The 18,437-nt window shown below is 42.6% G+C and overlaps 1 protein-coding gene across 5 annotated transcripts in view; it reads right to left on the bottom strand.

Annotated features, from left to right (window-relative positions):
• SFSWAP (splicing factor SWAP) overlaps positions 1-18,437 on the bottom strand; it is a 192,660-nt gene that overhangs the window by 85,738 nt on the left and 88,485 nt on the right. For all 5 annotated transcript variants that reach the window (XM_069756058.1, XM_069756061.1, XM_069756059.1 and 2 more), the window contains 2 exons: positions 18,102-18,344; positions 8,142-8,329 (listed from right to left, as the gene is read on the bottom strand). In XM_069756058.1, the coding sequence (XP_069612159.1) occupies positions 8,142-8,329; positions 18,102-18,344 (431 nt within the window). The remainder of the gene's footprint in view (positions 1-8,141; positions 8,330-18,101; positions 18,345-18,437) is intronic.

Raw genomic sequence — 18,437 nt, 5'->3', positions numbered from 1 at the left:
TGCCAGAAGCAAACGGTCAACAAGAGTTGATTGTTTGGTTGCTAATATTAGTTCCAAGTTCTCATGTGGCATTATATTTTGCAATTTGCCTTTATAGCGAGGATCAAGGAGGCAGGCCAACCAGTAATCGTCATCGTTCATCATTTTAGTTATGCGTGTGTCCCTTTTGAGGATACGTAAGGCATAATCCGCCATGTGGGCCAAAGTTCCAGTTCTCAAATCTGCGGTTGTGCTTGGTTGAGGGGCAGTTTCAGGCAAATCCACGTCACTTGTGTCCCTCAAAAAACCAGAACCCGGCCTTGCCGCGCCACCAATTTCCAGTGGCCCCGGAAAAGCTTCCTCATTAAAAATATAATCATCCCCATCATCCTCCTCGTCCTCCTCCTCCTCTTTGCCCGTTACCTCGTCCTGTACACTGCCCTGGCCAGACAATGGCTGACTGTCATCAAGGCTTTCCTCTTCCTCAGCTGCAGACGCCTGATCCTTTATGTGCGTCAAACTTTGCATCAGCAGACGCATTAGGGGGATGCTCATGCTTATTATGGCGTTGTCTGCACTAACCAGCCGTGTGCATTCCTCAAAACACTGAAGGACTTGACACATGTCTTGAATCTTCGACCACTGCACACCTGACAACTCCATGTCTGCCATCCTACTGCCTGCCCGTGTATGTGTATCCTCCCACAAAAACATAACAGCCCGCCTCTGTTCACACAGTCTCTGAAGCATGTGCAGTGTTGAGTTCCACCTTGTTGCAACGTCTATGATTAGGCGATGCTGGGGAAGGTTCAAAGAACGCTGATAGGTCTGCATACGGCTGGAGTGTACGGGCAAACGGCGGATATGTGAGCAAAGTCCACGCACTTTGAGGAGCAGGTCGGATAACCCCGGATAACTTTTCAGGAAGCACTGCACCACCAGGTTTAAGGTGTGAGCCAGGCAAGGAATGTGTTTCAGTTGGGAAAGGGAGATGGCAGCCATGAAATTCCTTCCGTTATCACTCACTACCTTGCCTGCCTCAAGATCTACAGTGCCCAGCCACGACTGCGTTTCTTTCTGCAAGAACTCGGACAGAACTTCCGCGGTGTGTCTGTTGTCGCCCAAACACTTCATAGCCAATACAGCCTGCTGACGTTTGCCAGTAGCTGCCCTATAATGGGAGACCTGGTGTGCAACAGTGGCAGCTGCGGATGGAGAGGTTGTGCGACTGCGGTCTGTGGACGAGCTCTCGCTTCTGCAGGAGGACGAAGAGGAGGAGGAGGGGGTGCGAACGGCTACAGCCAATTGTTTCCTAGACCGTGGGCTAGGCAGAACTGTCCCAAACTTGCTGTCCCCTGTGGACCCTGCATCCACCACATTTACCCAGTGTGCCGTGATGGACACGTAACGTCCCTGGCCATGCCTACTGGTCCATGCATCTGTTGTCAGGTGCACCTTTGTGCTCACAGATTGCCTGAGTGCATGGACGATGCGCTCTTTAACATGCTGGTGGAGGGCTGGGATGGCTTTTCTGGAAAAAAAAAGTGTCGACTGGGTAGCTCGTAGCGTGGTACAGCGTAGTCCATCAGGGCTTTGAAAGCTTCGCTTTCAACTAACCGGTAGGGCATCATCTCTAACGAGATTAGTCTAGCTATGTGTGCGTTCAAACCCTGTGTACGCGGATGCGAGGCTAAGTACTTCCTTTTTCTAACCATAGTCTCATGTAGGGTGAGCTGGACTGGAGAGCTGGAGATCGTGGAACTAGCGGGGGTGCCGGTAGACATGGCAGACTGAGAGACGGTGGGAGATGGTATTGTTGCCACCGGTGCCCTAGATGCAGTGTTTCCTACTACGAAACTGGTGATTCCCTGACCCTGACTGCTTTGGCCTGGCAAAGAAACCTGCACAGATACTGCAGGTGGTGCGGAAAATGGTGGCCCTACACTGCCGGAAGGGATGTTGCGTTGCTGACTAGCTTCATTGGCCGAGGGTGCTACAACCTTAAGGGACGTTTGGTAGTTAGTCCAGGCTTGCAAATGCATGGTGGTTAAATGTCTATGCATGCAACTTGTATTGAGACTTTTCAGATTCTGTCCTCTGCTTAAGGTAGTTGAACATTTTTGACAGATGACTTTGCGCTGATCAATTGGATGTTGTTTAAAAAAATGCCAGACTGCACTCTTTCTAGCATCGGATACCTTTTCAGGCATTGCAGACTGAGCTTTAACCGGATGGCCACGCTGTCCTCCAACAGGTTTTGGCTTTGCCACGCGTTTTGGGCAAGATACGGGCCCGGCAGATGGAACCTGTTGCGATGTTGATGCCTGCTGCGGCCCCTCCTCCTCCGCTTCAGAACTGCTGCCGCCTGCACCCTGTTCCCCCAATGGCTGCCAATCGGGGTCAAGAACTGGGTCATCTATTACCTCTTCTTGTAGCTCGTGTGCAACTTCGTCTGTGTCACCGTGTCGGTCGGTGGTATAGCGTTCGTGATGGGGCAACATAGTCTCATCAGGGTCTGATTCTTGATCAGCACCCTGCGAGGGCAATGTTGTGGTCTGAGTCAAAGGACCAGCATAGTAGTCTGGCTGTGGCTGTGCATCAGTGCACTCCATGTCAGATTCAACTTGTAATGGGCATGGACTGTTAACTGCTTCACTTTCTAAGCCAGGGACGGTATGTGTAAAGAGCTCCATGGAGTAACCCGTTGTGTCGCCTGCTGCATTCTTCTCTGTTGTTGTTTTTGCTGAAGAGGACAAGGAAGCGACTTGTCCCTGACCGTGAACATCCACTAACGACGCGCTGCTTTGACATTTACCAGTTTCACGAGAGGAGGCAAAAGAGCTAGAGGCTGAGTCAGCAAGATAAGCCAAAACTTGCTCTTGCTGCTCCGGCTTTAAAAGCGGTTTTCCTACTCCCAGAAAAGGGAGCGTTCGAGGCCTTGTGTAGCCAGACGACGAACCTGGCTCCACAGCTCCAGACTTAGGTGCAATATTTTTTTTCCCACGACCAGCTCATGCTCCACAACTACCACTACCCTCATTACCAGCTGACAATGAACGCCCCCGGCCACGACCTCTTCCACCATACTTCCTCATTGTTTTAAAAACGTAAACAAACTAACGGTATTTGTTGCTGTCACACAAATTACACGGTGAGCTATAACTTCAGTATGATTTAGCTACCCCTTTACAGGTGAGTGAGACCACAACGAAAATCAGGCACAATGTTACACACTCTGTTGTTGGTGGCAACAAATGAGAGAGATGCCACACACGCAGGACTGTCACTGAAGCACAAATGTAAATATTAATCTCCCACTGATTTGATTTTTTTTTTTTTTTTTTAAGGGAGACTTTAGGAAAAAAAAAATAATAGAATAAAATGATTTTTTCAGGAAGAATTTAGAAACCAAAGAAAATAAAATGATTTTTTCAGGGAGAATTTAGAAAACAAATAAAACAAAAAAAGGCTTTCTATGGCCCACTGAGTGAGAGATGACGCACACAGGAGTCAGGAGTGGCACACAAGCCCAGAGGCCAATATTTATCTCCCACTGATTGATGTAGTGATTTTTTCAGGTAGATTTTGGAACCCAAATCAAGCTAAAAAAATAATAGGCTTTCTATGGCCCACAATTGGAGAGAGAGAGAGAGATGGCACACCCAGGAGTCAAGACTGGCACACAAGCAGAAAGGGCAATATTAATCTCCCACTGATTTGTTTTTTTGTTATTCAGGGAGACTTTAGGAAAAAAAAAAATAGAATAAAATGATTTTTTCAGGAAGAATTTAGAAACCAAAGAAAATAAAATGATTTTTTCAGGGATAATTTAGAAAACAAATAAAACAAAAAAAGGCTTTCTATGGCCCACTGAGTGAGAGATGACGCACACAGGAGTCAGGAGTGGCACACAAGCCCAGAGGCCAATATTTTTCTCCCACTGATTGATGTAGTGATTTTTTCAGGTAGATTTTAGAACCAAAATCAAGAAAAAAAATAAATAGGCTTTCTATGGCCCACTGAGTGAGTGATGATGCACACAGGAGTCAAGAGTGGCACACAAGCCCTGAGGCCAATATTTTTCTCCCACTGATTGATGTAGTGATTTTTTCAGGTAGATTTTATAACCCAAATCAAGCAAAAAAATAAATAGGCTTTCTATGGCCCACTGAGTGAGAGATGACACAGACAGGGATGGCACTCTAGCAGAAATGTCAATCTTAATCTCCCACAAAAAAAAAAAAAAAACAGGGACTGTCCTTCAATTACTATCTCCCTGCAGTAATCTCAGCCAGGTATGGCAGGCAGCAATAAGGAGTGGACTGATGCACAAATTAAATAAAAAGTGTGTACAAACCAAAAAGATAGCTGTGCAGAAAGGAAGGAACAAGAGGATTTGTGCTTTGAAAAAAGCAGTTGGTTTGCACAGCGGCGTACACACAGCAATGCAGCTATCAGGGAGCCTTCTAGGGCAGCCCAATGAGCTACAGCGCTGAGGGGAAAAAAAAAAAAAAAAAATGTAGCTTCCACTGTCCCTGCACACCGAAGGTGGTGTTGGGCAGTGCAAATCGCTACAGCACAAGCGGTTTGGTGGTTAATGGACCCTGCCTAACGCTATCCCTGCTTCTGACGAAGCGGCAGCAACCTCTCCCTAAGCTCAGATCAGCAGCAGTAACATGGCGGTCGGCGAGAACTCCCCTTTATAGCCCCTGTGACGTCGCAGACAGCAAGCCAATCACTGCAATGCCCTTCTCTAAGATGGTGGGGACCAGGACCTATGTCATCACGCTGCCCACACTCTGCGTTTACCTTCATTGGCTGAGAAATGGCGCTTTTCGCATCATTGAAACGCGACTTTGGCGCGAAAGTCGCGTACCGCATGGCCGACCCCGCACAGGGGTCGGATCGGGTTTCATGAAACCCGACTTTGCCAAAAGTCGGCGACTTTTGAAAATGAACGACCCGTTTTGCTCAACCCTAGTGAAGAGAGCAAGCAAACAGTGAGCGCAATGTGAAGGAGGTGCAGTATGCCACACATTATCCCTCCTTTAATCCCACACTACTGCATTTACAGTGGGGGAAATAAGTATTTGATTCCTTGCGGATTTTGTAAGTTTTCCCACTGACAAAGACATGAACATCTATAATTTTAAGGGTAGGTTAATTTTAACATTGAGAGATAGAATATCAAAAACCCAGAAAATCACATTGTATAAATTATTTAAATTTATTTGCATGTTGCAGTTAAAAATAAGTATTTGATCCCTCTGGCAAAACTAGACTTAATACTTAGTGGCAAAACCCTTGTTGGCAAGCACAGCAGTCTCACTTTTTTTGTAATTGACGATGAGGTTTGCACACATGTCAGGAGGAATTTTGGTCCACTCCTCTTTGCAGATCATCTCTAAATCATTACGATTTTGAGGCTGTCGCTTGGCAACTCAGAGCATCAACTCCTTCCATAAGTTTTCTATGGGATTAAGGTCTGGAGACTGGCTAGGCCACTCCAAGTCTGACTGCTGTGCTTGCCAACAAGAGTTTTGCCACCAAGTATTTAGTCTTGTTTACCAGAGGGATCAAACACTTATTTCTCACTGCAAAATGCAAATTAATTTGCATAATTTATACAATGTGATTTTCAGGATTTTAGTTTTGATATTCTCTCTCTCTCAATGTTAAATTTAACCTAACCTTAAAACTATAGACTGTTCATGTCTGTCAGTGGGCTAACTTACAAAATCAGCAAGGGATCAAATACTTATTTCCCCCACTGTATGCCCATTTCATAAGAAAATACTTGCAACTTCCAGACGTCCGGGAGTGCCGTGGCTTATTTTACCACCAATATCAACAAGCACCACCCCATCCCCAGTGTTCACCAATATTTTAATATGGAGACCTGATTTTCTTTCTTTTAAAATGTGCATGTAATGCTTGAAGCATCACATTGCAAAAAAAAATTTCCTTTTTTTCTTTTACAAGAAGATTGTGCAAGGCATTATGACAATTACATCCTGTAATACTCAGAAATCAGGTTGTTGCCATCATATGTTCAGCCAGGAAGGATAAGACAATTTCATTTTGCAATTAGAATACATCATTATCCCCCTCAGACTGCTGGGTGTAGAGGTGTCGGCTTCGGCTTTGATTGGTGCTAATGAAATCATGAACACTATTAGCAGAGACTAATTAAATGGAATGAGCATGCACTCGGATTTCCATAAATGTGCATGCCTTTAATCTATTTACTGCATATGCTTGACATTTTTGTAATAACCGTAACAGCCATATTAAACAGAAACGCAGTACAAAGGGTTTACTAGCAACAGTAGTGACAGTTCTAGGACTCAAAGTAAAGGAAAAAAACAGCAGAGTATTGGGCAAAAAAAACATACTGCACATGTTGTCATCAGCACCACAATATAACGCTCTCAAGTATGAGTCTAGCTCTTCCTACACAATGTTTAACAATCTATCAAGTCGGAGCTCAGCTATAAAATATTCTAAACAGGAAACAGTAAACGGGGTCGTTACTTCAAGAGAGGGGTGATGCTGCAGGCCTTGGGACTGAAGGAAAAGGGGGGGGGGTCTAGGCAAGGCAAGGCTGCTTGCCTTGGGCCATGGTGTTCTCAATCTGAGCATGCGCCACCTCTGGAGCCATTTTCCCAAGCCCAAGAAAGGGTTAATCAATAGGAAAGGGGATCGGATTATAAGATGCACCCCCATTTTCCTCCCAAATTTTGGAGAACAAATTGAGTCTTATAATCCGAAAAATATAGTAATATTTTTTCTTCACTGCCCAATGGTATAAAATTCTTATCACACTCGTGTCATTATGATCACTGCACCCTTAGATGAATTTGTTCAGAGGTATACTTTGTAAAATGAGGTCACTTATGGGGGGTTCTGCTGCAGCGCTGGCATCTCAGGGGCTCTCACAGTGGGTCATGGCACCTTAAAACCATAACAGTAAAATATGCACTATGATACGGCTCTCCTTCCCTTCTGAGCTTTGCACTGTGCCTCAAAAGTAGTTTTTGACCTCACATGGTTATTGGTGTACTCAGGAGAAATTGTGTAACAAATCGTACTGTTCGTTTTCTTTTATCACCCCTTTTGAAATTAAAAACTTGTGGCCAAAGCAACATTGTAGTGATGATTTCCTCAAGAGGTGTAGTTTCCAAAATGGGGTCACTTGTGGAGGTTTCTGCTGTTCTGGCATGTCAAAGGCGGACATTGCATCCGCAATCTATTCCGATCAAAACTGAGCTCTAGAATTCAGTTGGGGCCGCTTCCCTTCTGAGCCCTGCCGTGTGCCCAAACAATATGGGGTACCGGCATGCTCATGAGAAATTGTACAACAAATTGTATGGTCCACTTTCTCCTGTTACCCTTGTGAATTTGCAAAATTTGGGGCTAAATCAGCATTTTTATGGGAAAAAGTATTATTTTCCACCTTGCTTTAATTCCTGTGAAGCACATGAAGGCTTACTAAACTTCTTGAATGTGGTTTTTAGCACTTGGGAGGAGTTTTTAAAACTGTCATCTTTCAGTATTTTTCGCGACACAAGCCCCCTCAAGTCATTTCAAATGTGATGTGGTCCCTAAAATTGGTATTGTAAAAAATTGGAAAATTGAGAAATTGCTGATCATTTTTTTCTGTTAGGAAGTCATAAGGGTCAAAAGGTGGTTTCATAAATGAGGCTGACGTAAAGTAGACATGTGGGAAATGTTATTTATTAACTATGTTGTGTGATAAATGCAACTCTGGTTTTAGGTAATAAAAATCAAAAAAGTTTAAAAATAGCAAAATGTTCAACATATTCTATACACACACACACATTTTTCAGGCATGCAACTTCCATTTTTTTGCAGCCACCATAATTCACGCACTCGGATGCGCTGTCTATGCAGATAATTTATATTAGAAAGTGGAAAAAAAATATATAGTTACACCATTTCTGAAAGTAATTAACAGATTTTTTTCACTTCCACATTACTTTAATCTAGTTAATGAAACGAGGAGAGGCAGAAGTATAGCCAATTTACAGCTATTTATAGCTTCCCACATTATGGAGGTTCCTGTACAATGCCAGGAATCTAATCCTAGTTTAATTCTCCACATTTCACACATAGTATGAAAAGTAATGAAATGAACCAACCTCGGAATTAAAGGAACTCTCCTCCATCCTTCCCATCTCCAGCTCCAGTGGATTCTTTAGCGTCTGCAGGAAGAGAGCAGCTTTCCTTTTGCGTTCGGCTTGGAGTTGTTTCTCCTTTGATTCCTTGGCCGCCTGTGCCAGTTTTTCCCTGGCAGCTGCTGCCAGTCTATCCTCCAGCTTTTGCTTTGCTGAAAGCAGAAACACAATTTTAGTTGCAATATTTTTTCAACTATACGTCGGGTGTCTAAACAATTCTATTACTTCACATCTGCAAAAGTCTGTCTTGAAAATAAAAAAAAAAGGTGTTAAAGGAGCAGTCTATGATTAGGAAACATGGCTGCGTCCCTTCAGTACTACACCAGTGCACCTCGCTCCGCCAAATTGATATGAATCATTGTACTAAAAATTAATACAAAAAAAAACCTGATGGAAAACCCAATTCCTCATATACATTTTTTAAGTCACTTCTCTTTTTTGTCTTATAGTATTTGTTGACATTTTTACTTCAAAATGATTCTGACGACTCAGGAATTTTGCGCAAAGCCAAAAATAGTTTTTATTGTTAAACTGTAAACTGTACTGCGACTTTTTGAAAAGTCACAATTTATGAATAAAGCGAAAATGTTTGGAAAACCTAAGTTATGGCCAGAAAAACCAAGCGAAAAGATGAATATGGCGGAAACAAAAACAGGGGCAAAACAAATGGAACTAGACAAAAAATAAAGTAAAAAAATATGGCGATGTATCGGGCCCTCAATGTGAGTTGTAGGTAATGAAAGAAGAAACATTAAAGGGTTACTCATTGTAATTAATTGGTAAAAACAAGCAACACTGCAATGTATTAAAAATCCTACACACTATAAAACAGATTTTGTGTTTCTTTACTGCTCGTTGACAAGGTTACAGACCACTTTGTCAGTCTAGCACGGATGGCTGGACATACAGTGCTTACAAGCTTGTTCTACTGAGCTTGTAACCACTGCTCTAAAACTTGCCAGGTTCACTAGGGCATTCTCTCTGCTCCCGCCAGCATCAGTGTACCTGCACTCCGACAATGCAGCAGAGGAAAGGCAGCTGTTGATACAACCCATTTAATGGCCATACATATGACTGCAACCACATTTACTTTTCCTATGTGAAAAAAAAAAAAAAAAAATGAAGACCATTTGTAACTGGTCCTTATGGAAGATCTCACAAGTGATGAGCGCGAGTGCTCGGTACCTCAAGCTTGCCTAGGATGCTCGGGCATGCAAGAGTATTGCGGGTGCTCAAGTGACACGTTCGAGTCTACGCGGCCGCATGTTTCGTGGCTATCTAATTGGAGCGGGGACTTGAACATGTCCCTAACACCCGCGACTATTCGATGCATACTTGAGCGCCCTAGGCAAACTTGAGTAATGAGCACGTTCACTTCTGACTATGTATTCTGGGATCTAGAAAAATCAATATGTTTTAGTTAGAAAAAAAAAAATAATAATAATAATCTACTATATAATTGTCTAAGGGTCACTTCTGTCTGTCTATCCTTCTGTCACGGTTATTCATTCGCTGATTGGTCTCGCCAGCTGCCTGTCATGGCTGCCGCGACCAATCAGCGACGGGCACAGTCCGGAAGAAAATGGTCGCTCCTTACTCCCCGCTGTCAGTGCCTGTCGCCCACATACTCCCCTCCGGTCACCGCTAACACAGGGTTAATGCCGACGGTAACGGACCGCGTTATGCCACGGGTAACACACTCCGTTACCGCCGCTATTAACCCTGTGTGTCCCCAACTTTTTACTATTGACGCTGCCTATGCGGCATGAATAGTAAAAAATGTAATGTTAAAAATAATTAAAAAAAAATAATAAAAAAAAAAAACCTGCTATACTCGCCCTCCGTAGTCGCTTGTGCCAGCCGCCATCTTCCGTTGCAGGTTCCGGTGGCAAAGATGGTATGTGACCGCGACATCATCACAGGCCCTGTACGCCTGCGCTAGAAAGAGCTGCCATGACGTCACGGTCATGTGACCGCGACGTCATCACAGGTCCTGCGCTCATACCAACCCTAGGACCGGAAGCTGCCGTGGACTACAAGGGGCCCACGGAAAGGTGAGTATATGTTTATTTTTTAACCTGTGACAAACCTGGCTGGGTAATATACTATGTAGCTGGGCAATATACTACGTGACTGGGCAATATACTATGTGGCCTGTGCAATATTCTATGTGGGCTGTGCAATATACTATGTGGCTGGGCAATATACTACGTGGCTGGGCAATATACTACGTGGACATGCAAGTTCTAGAATACCCGATGCGTTAGAATCGGGCCACCATCTAGTATAGACCATAAAATGGCATTCCACATGTTCGTAATCTTTCTTTAAAAATTACTACCGTACTCTTTGTACATCAGAGCAATTTGATTACATCAATATTTTTAAATTGGACGTACTGTAACAGAGACCAATCTACGTTTCGCCATCCTCCAACTGACCAAACTACTAAATTATTCTGGATAAAATCAACTCCTCTTTCCTCTCTGCAAAAGTAGGAAACGGATTTTGATTTAACTATCCCAGTAGATAATTGGAATGAAGCTTTTTCTAATTTCTAGATCTTAACATGTGCAAACAATCTAGACAAGTCAACAAAACGAATGTACAGATGGCACATTATATGCTGGGAGAGTTTACTTTCTTATTGGTACCATTATGGGTTACATACAACTATTTAATCAAAATTATGGTGTTTCTTTTCCTCTAATGGTATTTATGGTACAAGTTAAACGGTTTTATATCTTGATCACACTTTTAACCCATTCCTGACATAAGACGTTGCCCAAATGTTCTTGTAGGACTTTTCAGACAATTGCTGTCTCCATATGTAACCATAAACTTTGTCTTACATAGTTTAGAGCTTGTTGACAAGGAGACCGATCACCAGAGCCTGTCAAGATGCAAAATAGCTACATTCTAGGCTGACAAGTTTACTCATGAGATACTGAACCACTGAATACATCAGATAGGGATTGCATACATTAGTTAGGACTGCTCTGATAAGGGTATACCGTGAAGATTGGTAGAGCAGCTTAGTATACATTTTTTGCAAAAAACGTATCAACCAAATACCCTGTTTTTTACATCTTTTACTAGCACTTGCGGATTACTGCAACATTTTTTCAAACTGAGTGTTTTTGGTTTTACTATTCTCTTTTGTGTCTTCAGGTTTCTTGGTGGTGTGTGAACATGATCATACAGACTTGTTCACTGTGCAAGTAGCCCATGTGTTCCTGTTTCCATAATTGTTCTCTTGTGTCTACAAGACTGGGGAGTTCCACCACTCCTCTTGGGCTATCTGCACAAAAGCTGTTCTACCCTGTATGCACACATGGATTTTTCCTCTCTGAACCCTGTTCACACAGGTTATATACAGATGATCAGGTTTTTAAATACATCAGATAGGGATTGCATACATTAGTTAGGACTGCTCTGATAAGGGTATACCGTGAAGATTGGTAGAGCAGCTTAGTATACATTTTTTGCAAAAAACGTATCAACCAAATACCCTGTTTTTTACATCTTTTACTAGCACTTGCGGATTACTGCAACATTTTTTCAAACTGAGTGTTTTTGGTTTTACTATTCTCTTTTGTGTCTTCAGGTTTCTTGGTGGTGTGTGAACATGATCATACAGACTTGTTCACTGTGCAAGTAGCCCATGTGTTCCTGTTTCCATAATTGTTCTCTTGTGTCTACAAGACTGGGGAGTTCCACCACTCCTCTTGGGCTATCTGCACAAAAGCTGTTCTACCCTGTATGCACACATGGATTTTTCCTCTCTGAACCCTGTTCACACAGGTTATATACAGATGATCAGGTTTTTAAATACATCAGATAGGGATTGCATACATTAGTTAGGACTGCTCTGATAAGGGTATACCGTGAAGATTGGTAGAGCAGCTTAGTATACATTTTTTGCAAAAAACGTATCAACCAAATACCCTGTTTTTTACATCTTTTACTAGCACTTGCGGATTACTGCAACATTTTTTCAAACTGAGTGTTTTTGGTTTTACTATTCTCTTTTGTGTCTTCAGGTTTCTTGGTGGTGTGTGAACATGATCATACAGACTTGTTCACTGTGCAAGTAGCCCATGTGTTCCTGTCTACATTCTAGGCTGACAAGTTTACTCATGAGATACTGAACCACTCAGCTCTCCCCATTTCATTGATATCTATACAGCAGTTAGCAGCTGTGGATCAGGAGTTGAAAGTGAGGTAGAGCATTCGTACATCAATCTCCTAGAATACGGTGTACAAAGCCAGCGACACTGGTCTTCAGAAGACCACCAGCTGCCAACCAGCAACTACTGTTTGCAATGCAAACTATACAAAAAAAAAAAACAGAGCAGCATCTAAGGACTCCTGTAGACATCCGTGCAAATCACTTCGACCATAGAGTGGTAGTGCACTGGCTAGGTGCGCTCTCCTGACCAGAGAGTCACAGCTTCATATATTTCTATGAGGCGGTCAGTCTGAGCATTAGCGCCGTGTCCGTGCTCTGACCAATTTGCATCAATGTCTCCATGACCCATTAGTGGTTAATCAGTAGTGAGTGGGGCTTGCTCTGATCACAGCTGGTAGACACAGATGCTGGCAGTATATGAAAGCCAGCACAGCTCCTGAGCCTGCTCCAGACACTCGCATCAGATGTATGTACAAGTAATTCACATAGTAGAAAGGGGCTAATTAACTTTTTACGAAGTATCAAACTTCTGGCCAAGTTTATAATTGTTTATTATAATTGTTTAAGGGTATGTGCCCACGGTCAGTAATTGGCAGCGCTTTGGACACAACACATGTCCGCTGCGTCCAAAGCGCTGCCGGCTTTTGAACACCGTTGATTCAGCATGTGATCATTGACCTGTGCGGAATCACCACGTCTAATAGATTGTATGGGTGAGATTTATCTTGCAAAGACTTGCATCTCCGCAAGATAAATAAACATGCTGCGGTCTGGAAAGACGTGCTGCATGTCCGTCTCCGCATGGAAGCCGCAGGCGTCGGTGCACGCATAGCGGGTGTGGGATTTCTTGAAATCCCATCCACTATGCTGTAACATCTGGATGCTGCGGGGTGGATGCTGCGGATGTATGCGGTAGTGCAGTGTTTACTGACCATCTGCATCTACCCTAATAAATGCCCAGTATCCAGCATGTACACAGGGGAGAGATTACTAAAATGATAAACACATAATACAGTTAATGGAGTACAGAATGCATTTGGAACCAGGTGCCAGATTACAGTGTACGATATGGCAGGACGATACTTGTAGTAAATTACACTGGACACTGGTAAATCTGATTATTCAACTAATCGAACAGACAATTTTCATCTGCGCTATATGAGGGAAATGTAACAATACAAATATTTGGCTGCGTACTTGAGAGAATACCACATCTGCATACAAATCAACCTTCCTAAACATCTGGGATAAGTCCTGACACGTTAATTCAGATTTCAGATTCCAGTCTCGCCGCGTCTCCAATCAGGATGCATGATCTGATTGGACTTGTAAAGACAAGGAATAAAACGTGTAATAGTGTACAATACATTCACGCACTGCAAAAGATCACCACCTAAATCAGTGGTGCACAAATGGACACTCTGGTCACAAACATGCGGGTTTTTGTATGACTCCATGTGTACTTCGCATGTCACAGCTCAAGAGTGACCACGGGCAAGAAGTAATGGAGCACCGCACAGGCACATCAAAATAGAGCGGAGGCTTTGAAGTGGAGCCTGCAGCTAAGACATTTACAGCATGCACTTCATATACAATAGATGTCTACAATGGGAATACACAGTGCAGAGCAATCAAACACAATACAAAAGATACAGGATATAACAAAAATGCCCCTCCCCAGCCCCCCCAACAACCATGCTTGGAATTCTCTTAAACACTTTAAAAAAAATAAATAAATAAAAATAAAGCCGCAACTCACCTTAAAACCTGAAAACACAATGGTGAGATTGCTTCCTCCCCCCCACGCAATAATTTTTTCCCCCATTTTTTCTGTATAAAACATGTTAAATGTAATGGTGTTATCCAATACTACAACTCATCGAGATGTTAATGGGAACCTGTCATGCCATTTTTAGCAACTATCTTGTCCCCAGTGGGTTGTTAGTTGTTGTTACCAATCCAAACGGCGGCAAAATCAATTTAAAAAAATCACTTTGTATAGTTATATAGTACCTGCTCATTCAGTCATAGGGGTGGGCTTCATTTTATTTCAGTCACAGGCTTATTAATATTGTCGAAGCCAAGGCACTCTGATGTTCAAATAGGAAAATAGGGCGATGTAAAAGTTTGGATACTCTGAATGCTTAGAACCTAGTAGCACCCCCTTTTGAAAGTATCACAGCTTGTAAACGCTTTTTGCAGCAAGACAAGAGTCTCAATTCTTGTTTGAAGGATTTTCATCCATTCTTCCTATTTCGAGGTATTGTCACAGACTTTCAATGATGTTCATATCAGGGGACTGTGAGGGCCATTGTAAACCTTCAGCTTGCACCTTTTGAGGTATTTTACTATGGATTTTGCCTTGTGTTTAGGATCATTATCCATTTGTATAAGCCATCCTCTTTGCTGTGTTTTTTTTACAGATTTTGTTATGTTTGCATCAAGAATTTGTTGAAATGTCATTTAATCCATTCTTCCTTCTACCCGTGAAATGTTCCCCGTGGCATTGGTTGCAACACAACCCCCAAAGCATGATTGATCCATCCCTATGCTTAAAGGGGTTATCCGGTCCAAATTGATAAGTCTGCAGTCACTTATGAATCCCCTAGGGCACGCACTGTGCACTGCGGTGATTTGCTGGTTTCTGACCCAGGACTGGAGGATATGTGTGCGTAATACATACTCCCTTGTCAGTGCCCATCCAGTGGGCATGGCTTCGCTCCATACATTTCTATGGAACGAGGCTGTGCCCCATCTAGTGATGCAGCCATCTAGTAGGTGTGACAATCTAGAGGGTGCGGCACCACTCCAGATAAGTGTATGGAAGCAAATACCCGCCTACTGGCCGGGAATATGTATAATGCATGCATACCCTCCAATCCCAGGTCAGAAACTGGTAAATCCCAGCAGTGCACACTGCGTGCACTGGGGAGATTCACGAGTATGAAGTCACATAGAGTGACTGCAGACTTATTGATTTGGACCGGACAACCCCATTAATTAAAGGTTGGCGAGATGTTCTTTTCCTAAAATTCTGTGCCCTTTTTACTCCACACATACCTTTCATCATTGTGGCCAAAGTCATAATTAAAATTCATCAGTTCTTTTGAATCTGAATTTTATGGTGAAGACGCAGGAAAGGTTTTCTTCTCATGACTCTTCCATGAAGGCCATATTTGTACAGGTGTCTAAACATTAAAACAATGTGCTACAACACCAGAGTTTGCCAAATCTTTCGGAAGGTCTTTTGCAGTCAAGAGTGGGTTCAGATTTTACTCTCTAGCAATCGTACTAGCAGCTCTCCCTGAAATTTTGCTTGGTCTTCCAGACCTTATCTTGACTTCCACTGTTCCTGTTAACTGACCTTTCTTAATAACATTTCAAACTGAGGAAAAGGCAACTTGAAAATGCTTTACTATCTTTTTATAGCTTTCTCCTGCTTTGTGGGCCTTCACCATTTTCCTTGGCTGCTGTTTTTTGGCACAAGGTTACAGCAGGTTGGTTTCTATAAACCTGGGGTCTGCATCCCCCGGCCTTTCCTAGTGATGATAGTGAACAAGCCATAACCCTAACATGCAGGTCTGAAACCTTGATCAAAGTTATCTGAGCACACAAATCTCCAATGGTGCTTAAACCTTTGCATCGGCCCATTTTCCTTTTTGCAAAATGTAAAAATTGTAAAAAAAAACATTTCTCCTAAAGTACAAAGGAAATGTGTCATCTTTAACTTTAGGCCTTTCAGAGATCATTTCATCTTCAACTTGCTTTACCGTTCACAACAGCAATATCTTTAGGAATCCTCAGTTTTTCTTCAAGAGTACACGGTTCCCCTCACTCACTGAAGCTCGTCAGGTACAAAAATCTGTCTAGTTTCAGAGCGGTGGTTGCAGGCTCTTCTAAAGCATAAAACTGCAAGCAGCACGCACTCCTTGCCTAGGAAACCATCCGCACTAAGACACAAGTGGTGGCTGGTAACCTAGACAACATGGAGTAAACTATAAAATGCTTAAAAACAGAGCAATTTTTAATTGCAAAGTTGGTTGCTTTTACAAGCACTTTGTAATTTTAACCATTTAAGATTAGACAACCTCTTTAAGGGCAGTGTTCTCCTCCTGAGTGCAGCGAGTTATTAGCATGAGCTCTCTACTGCGCATTTTCTATTTACCAGAGGCATATTTATTGCACCATGGAGCACAAAGACACAGCGGACCTGCCATGTATTAAAAACAGTTTTTTCTTATGACAGATCTGTCATGTAAATCTTAAAAAAAAAAAAAAAAAGTGCAAACTCCACATATTTTCTTGATGAAAAAGATGATATTTAGGGAATAAAAGGTTACACTGCTATTTAAGCTCTGCACAAATTGAGCTTTTTTTCCCATTCAGAAGTGAAAGAGATCGAATAAATGATTTGTAAATATCAGCAGGTTTTACGCCTCCAGAAATAACTACAATAGACGTTTACAATAAAATGTATGATTTATGCACAATACTGGATACGAAAAGGTTCCATTTCCAGAAGAACTTCAGATTCCATTACAGAGCAAAGATCAACCCCGGTCAGGACCTTCAACTTCCAGACAAAAAGCAATAAATGATTTCATTCCAGATTTTATTTTAATTTTCCGTACGTGTTCTGCGGATCAGTGGGGTCCCAGTCCCAAGAGCCTCTCAGAATAATAAAGTTATGAGACTACACACCACTCTGTGCTGGGCAGCAAACTTCAGCAGAAGTTTTTTGAGCAATCACATAGGTCCCAGGATCTGGAAACTCAACGATCTGGAGGTTATTTAAAAAAAAATTTCTAGTCTAAAAAAAATCCTTGTCCCTAATTTCAGCTTGTTTTAAATAAAAAAAAATGCTTTTACTACTCAGCCACTGCTCCTGGGGTCTGTCATTGTCTGCAGTTAATCAGTGAGCTCAGAAGCTCTTGCAGTCAACTTGAGATGTCAAGCTCATTTATTGGCTCCAACGCTGCAGGCAATGACAGACAGCGACTTTGTGCTGGACCATGCTAGGGTGACTAAAGCACAGTTTGTTAGGTAAAATAAACTGCAGCCAGAGGAAATGGGTTTTCCTGAAACTTCTTTAAGGCGTTTCCCAGATTCGTGTTAATAAAGCCATGCAACGTTTTATCATACGTTGTGTTCCTAGTCCTCACGATCCTCCAGCAAGTGAGGCCATGTTCTGCCGAAAAAGCTGCACTCCTCATTGGGGTTGGAGTCCCACATGCAGATTTTGTGGCAGTTCTCTAAGCCAAGCAGAGGAGGGCCTTTCTCACTTTTGTAATCTTTCTTTTGGAACCACTTGGCTTTTGCACAACTGCATGTGCTATTCCAGCCTAGGCGCCATTCTCATTGGTGTTCACCTCTGTAAGTGCAGTGGTGCATCATGAGGCCACTTATCGCGTGGCAAAACCACATGTTATGGTGATGCCGTTAACGAGAACATGTCATAGCTGCAACATCATTTTTAACATGTTTCACCTGTAAACATGTGCATCCAATAAACACATTGTGAGGCCACACAGATTCATTAAAAGCACATAAGAGTCCAAGAAAAGGATCCCTTTATGATGTTTATATGCCCTAATTATGACCGAGAACTCCTTTAAGGAAGAATTAAAACGGGAGTGGCTAAAAAGAAACCACGTGGCAGTTACCTATGCTGGAAATAAGTGAAGTCTATAGAGCTTCAGTTGAGACATAGTGTGAGAAATATATACATATACCTTGCTTAGCTTCAAGTTCTTCTGGAGTCAGCTGGGGCCTCTTCTCCTCCACTGCAGCAATCCCAGCACTCACCACCTGGCTACTATTAGAAGTGCTACTGCTCTTGCTTTGCTGGCCATCTTTGCTTTCTCCATCCTCTCCCTCCTCCTCACTGTCATCATCTAATCTTACTCTGTTTTTCTCAAGGGGCAAAAGGTCTGTTTCTTTCACCTTTATTGCAAAGCTTATTGGAGCAAAGGAAACTGGAAATAAAATGAAAACAAGTCATTAAGGTGCGATATAACTAAAATAGGAGAGAGAAAGAAGCAAAACAAAATAATCCACAAAGTAATCCA

Source organism: Ranitomeya imitator, chromosome 1, assembly GCF_032444005.1.
Source record: "Ranitomeya imitator isolate aRanImi1 chromosome 1, aRanImi1.pri, whole genome shotgun sequence".
NCBI classification, from domain to species: domain Eukaryota; kingdom Metazoa; phylum Chordata; class Amphibia; order Anura; family Dendrobatidae; genus Ranitomeya; species Ranitomeya imitator.
Note: the sequence above shows the minus strand (reverse complement) of the source record. Positions and strands in the feature narration are given on the sequence as shown.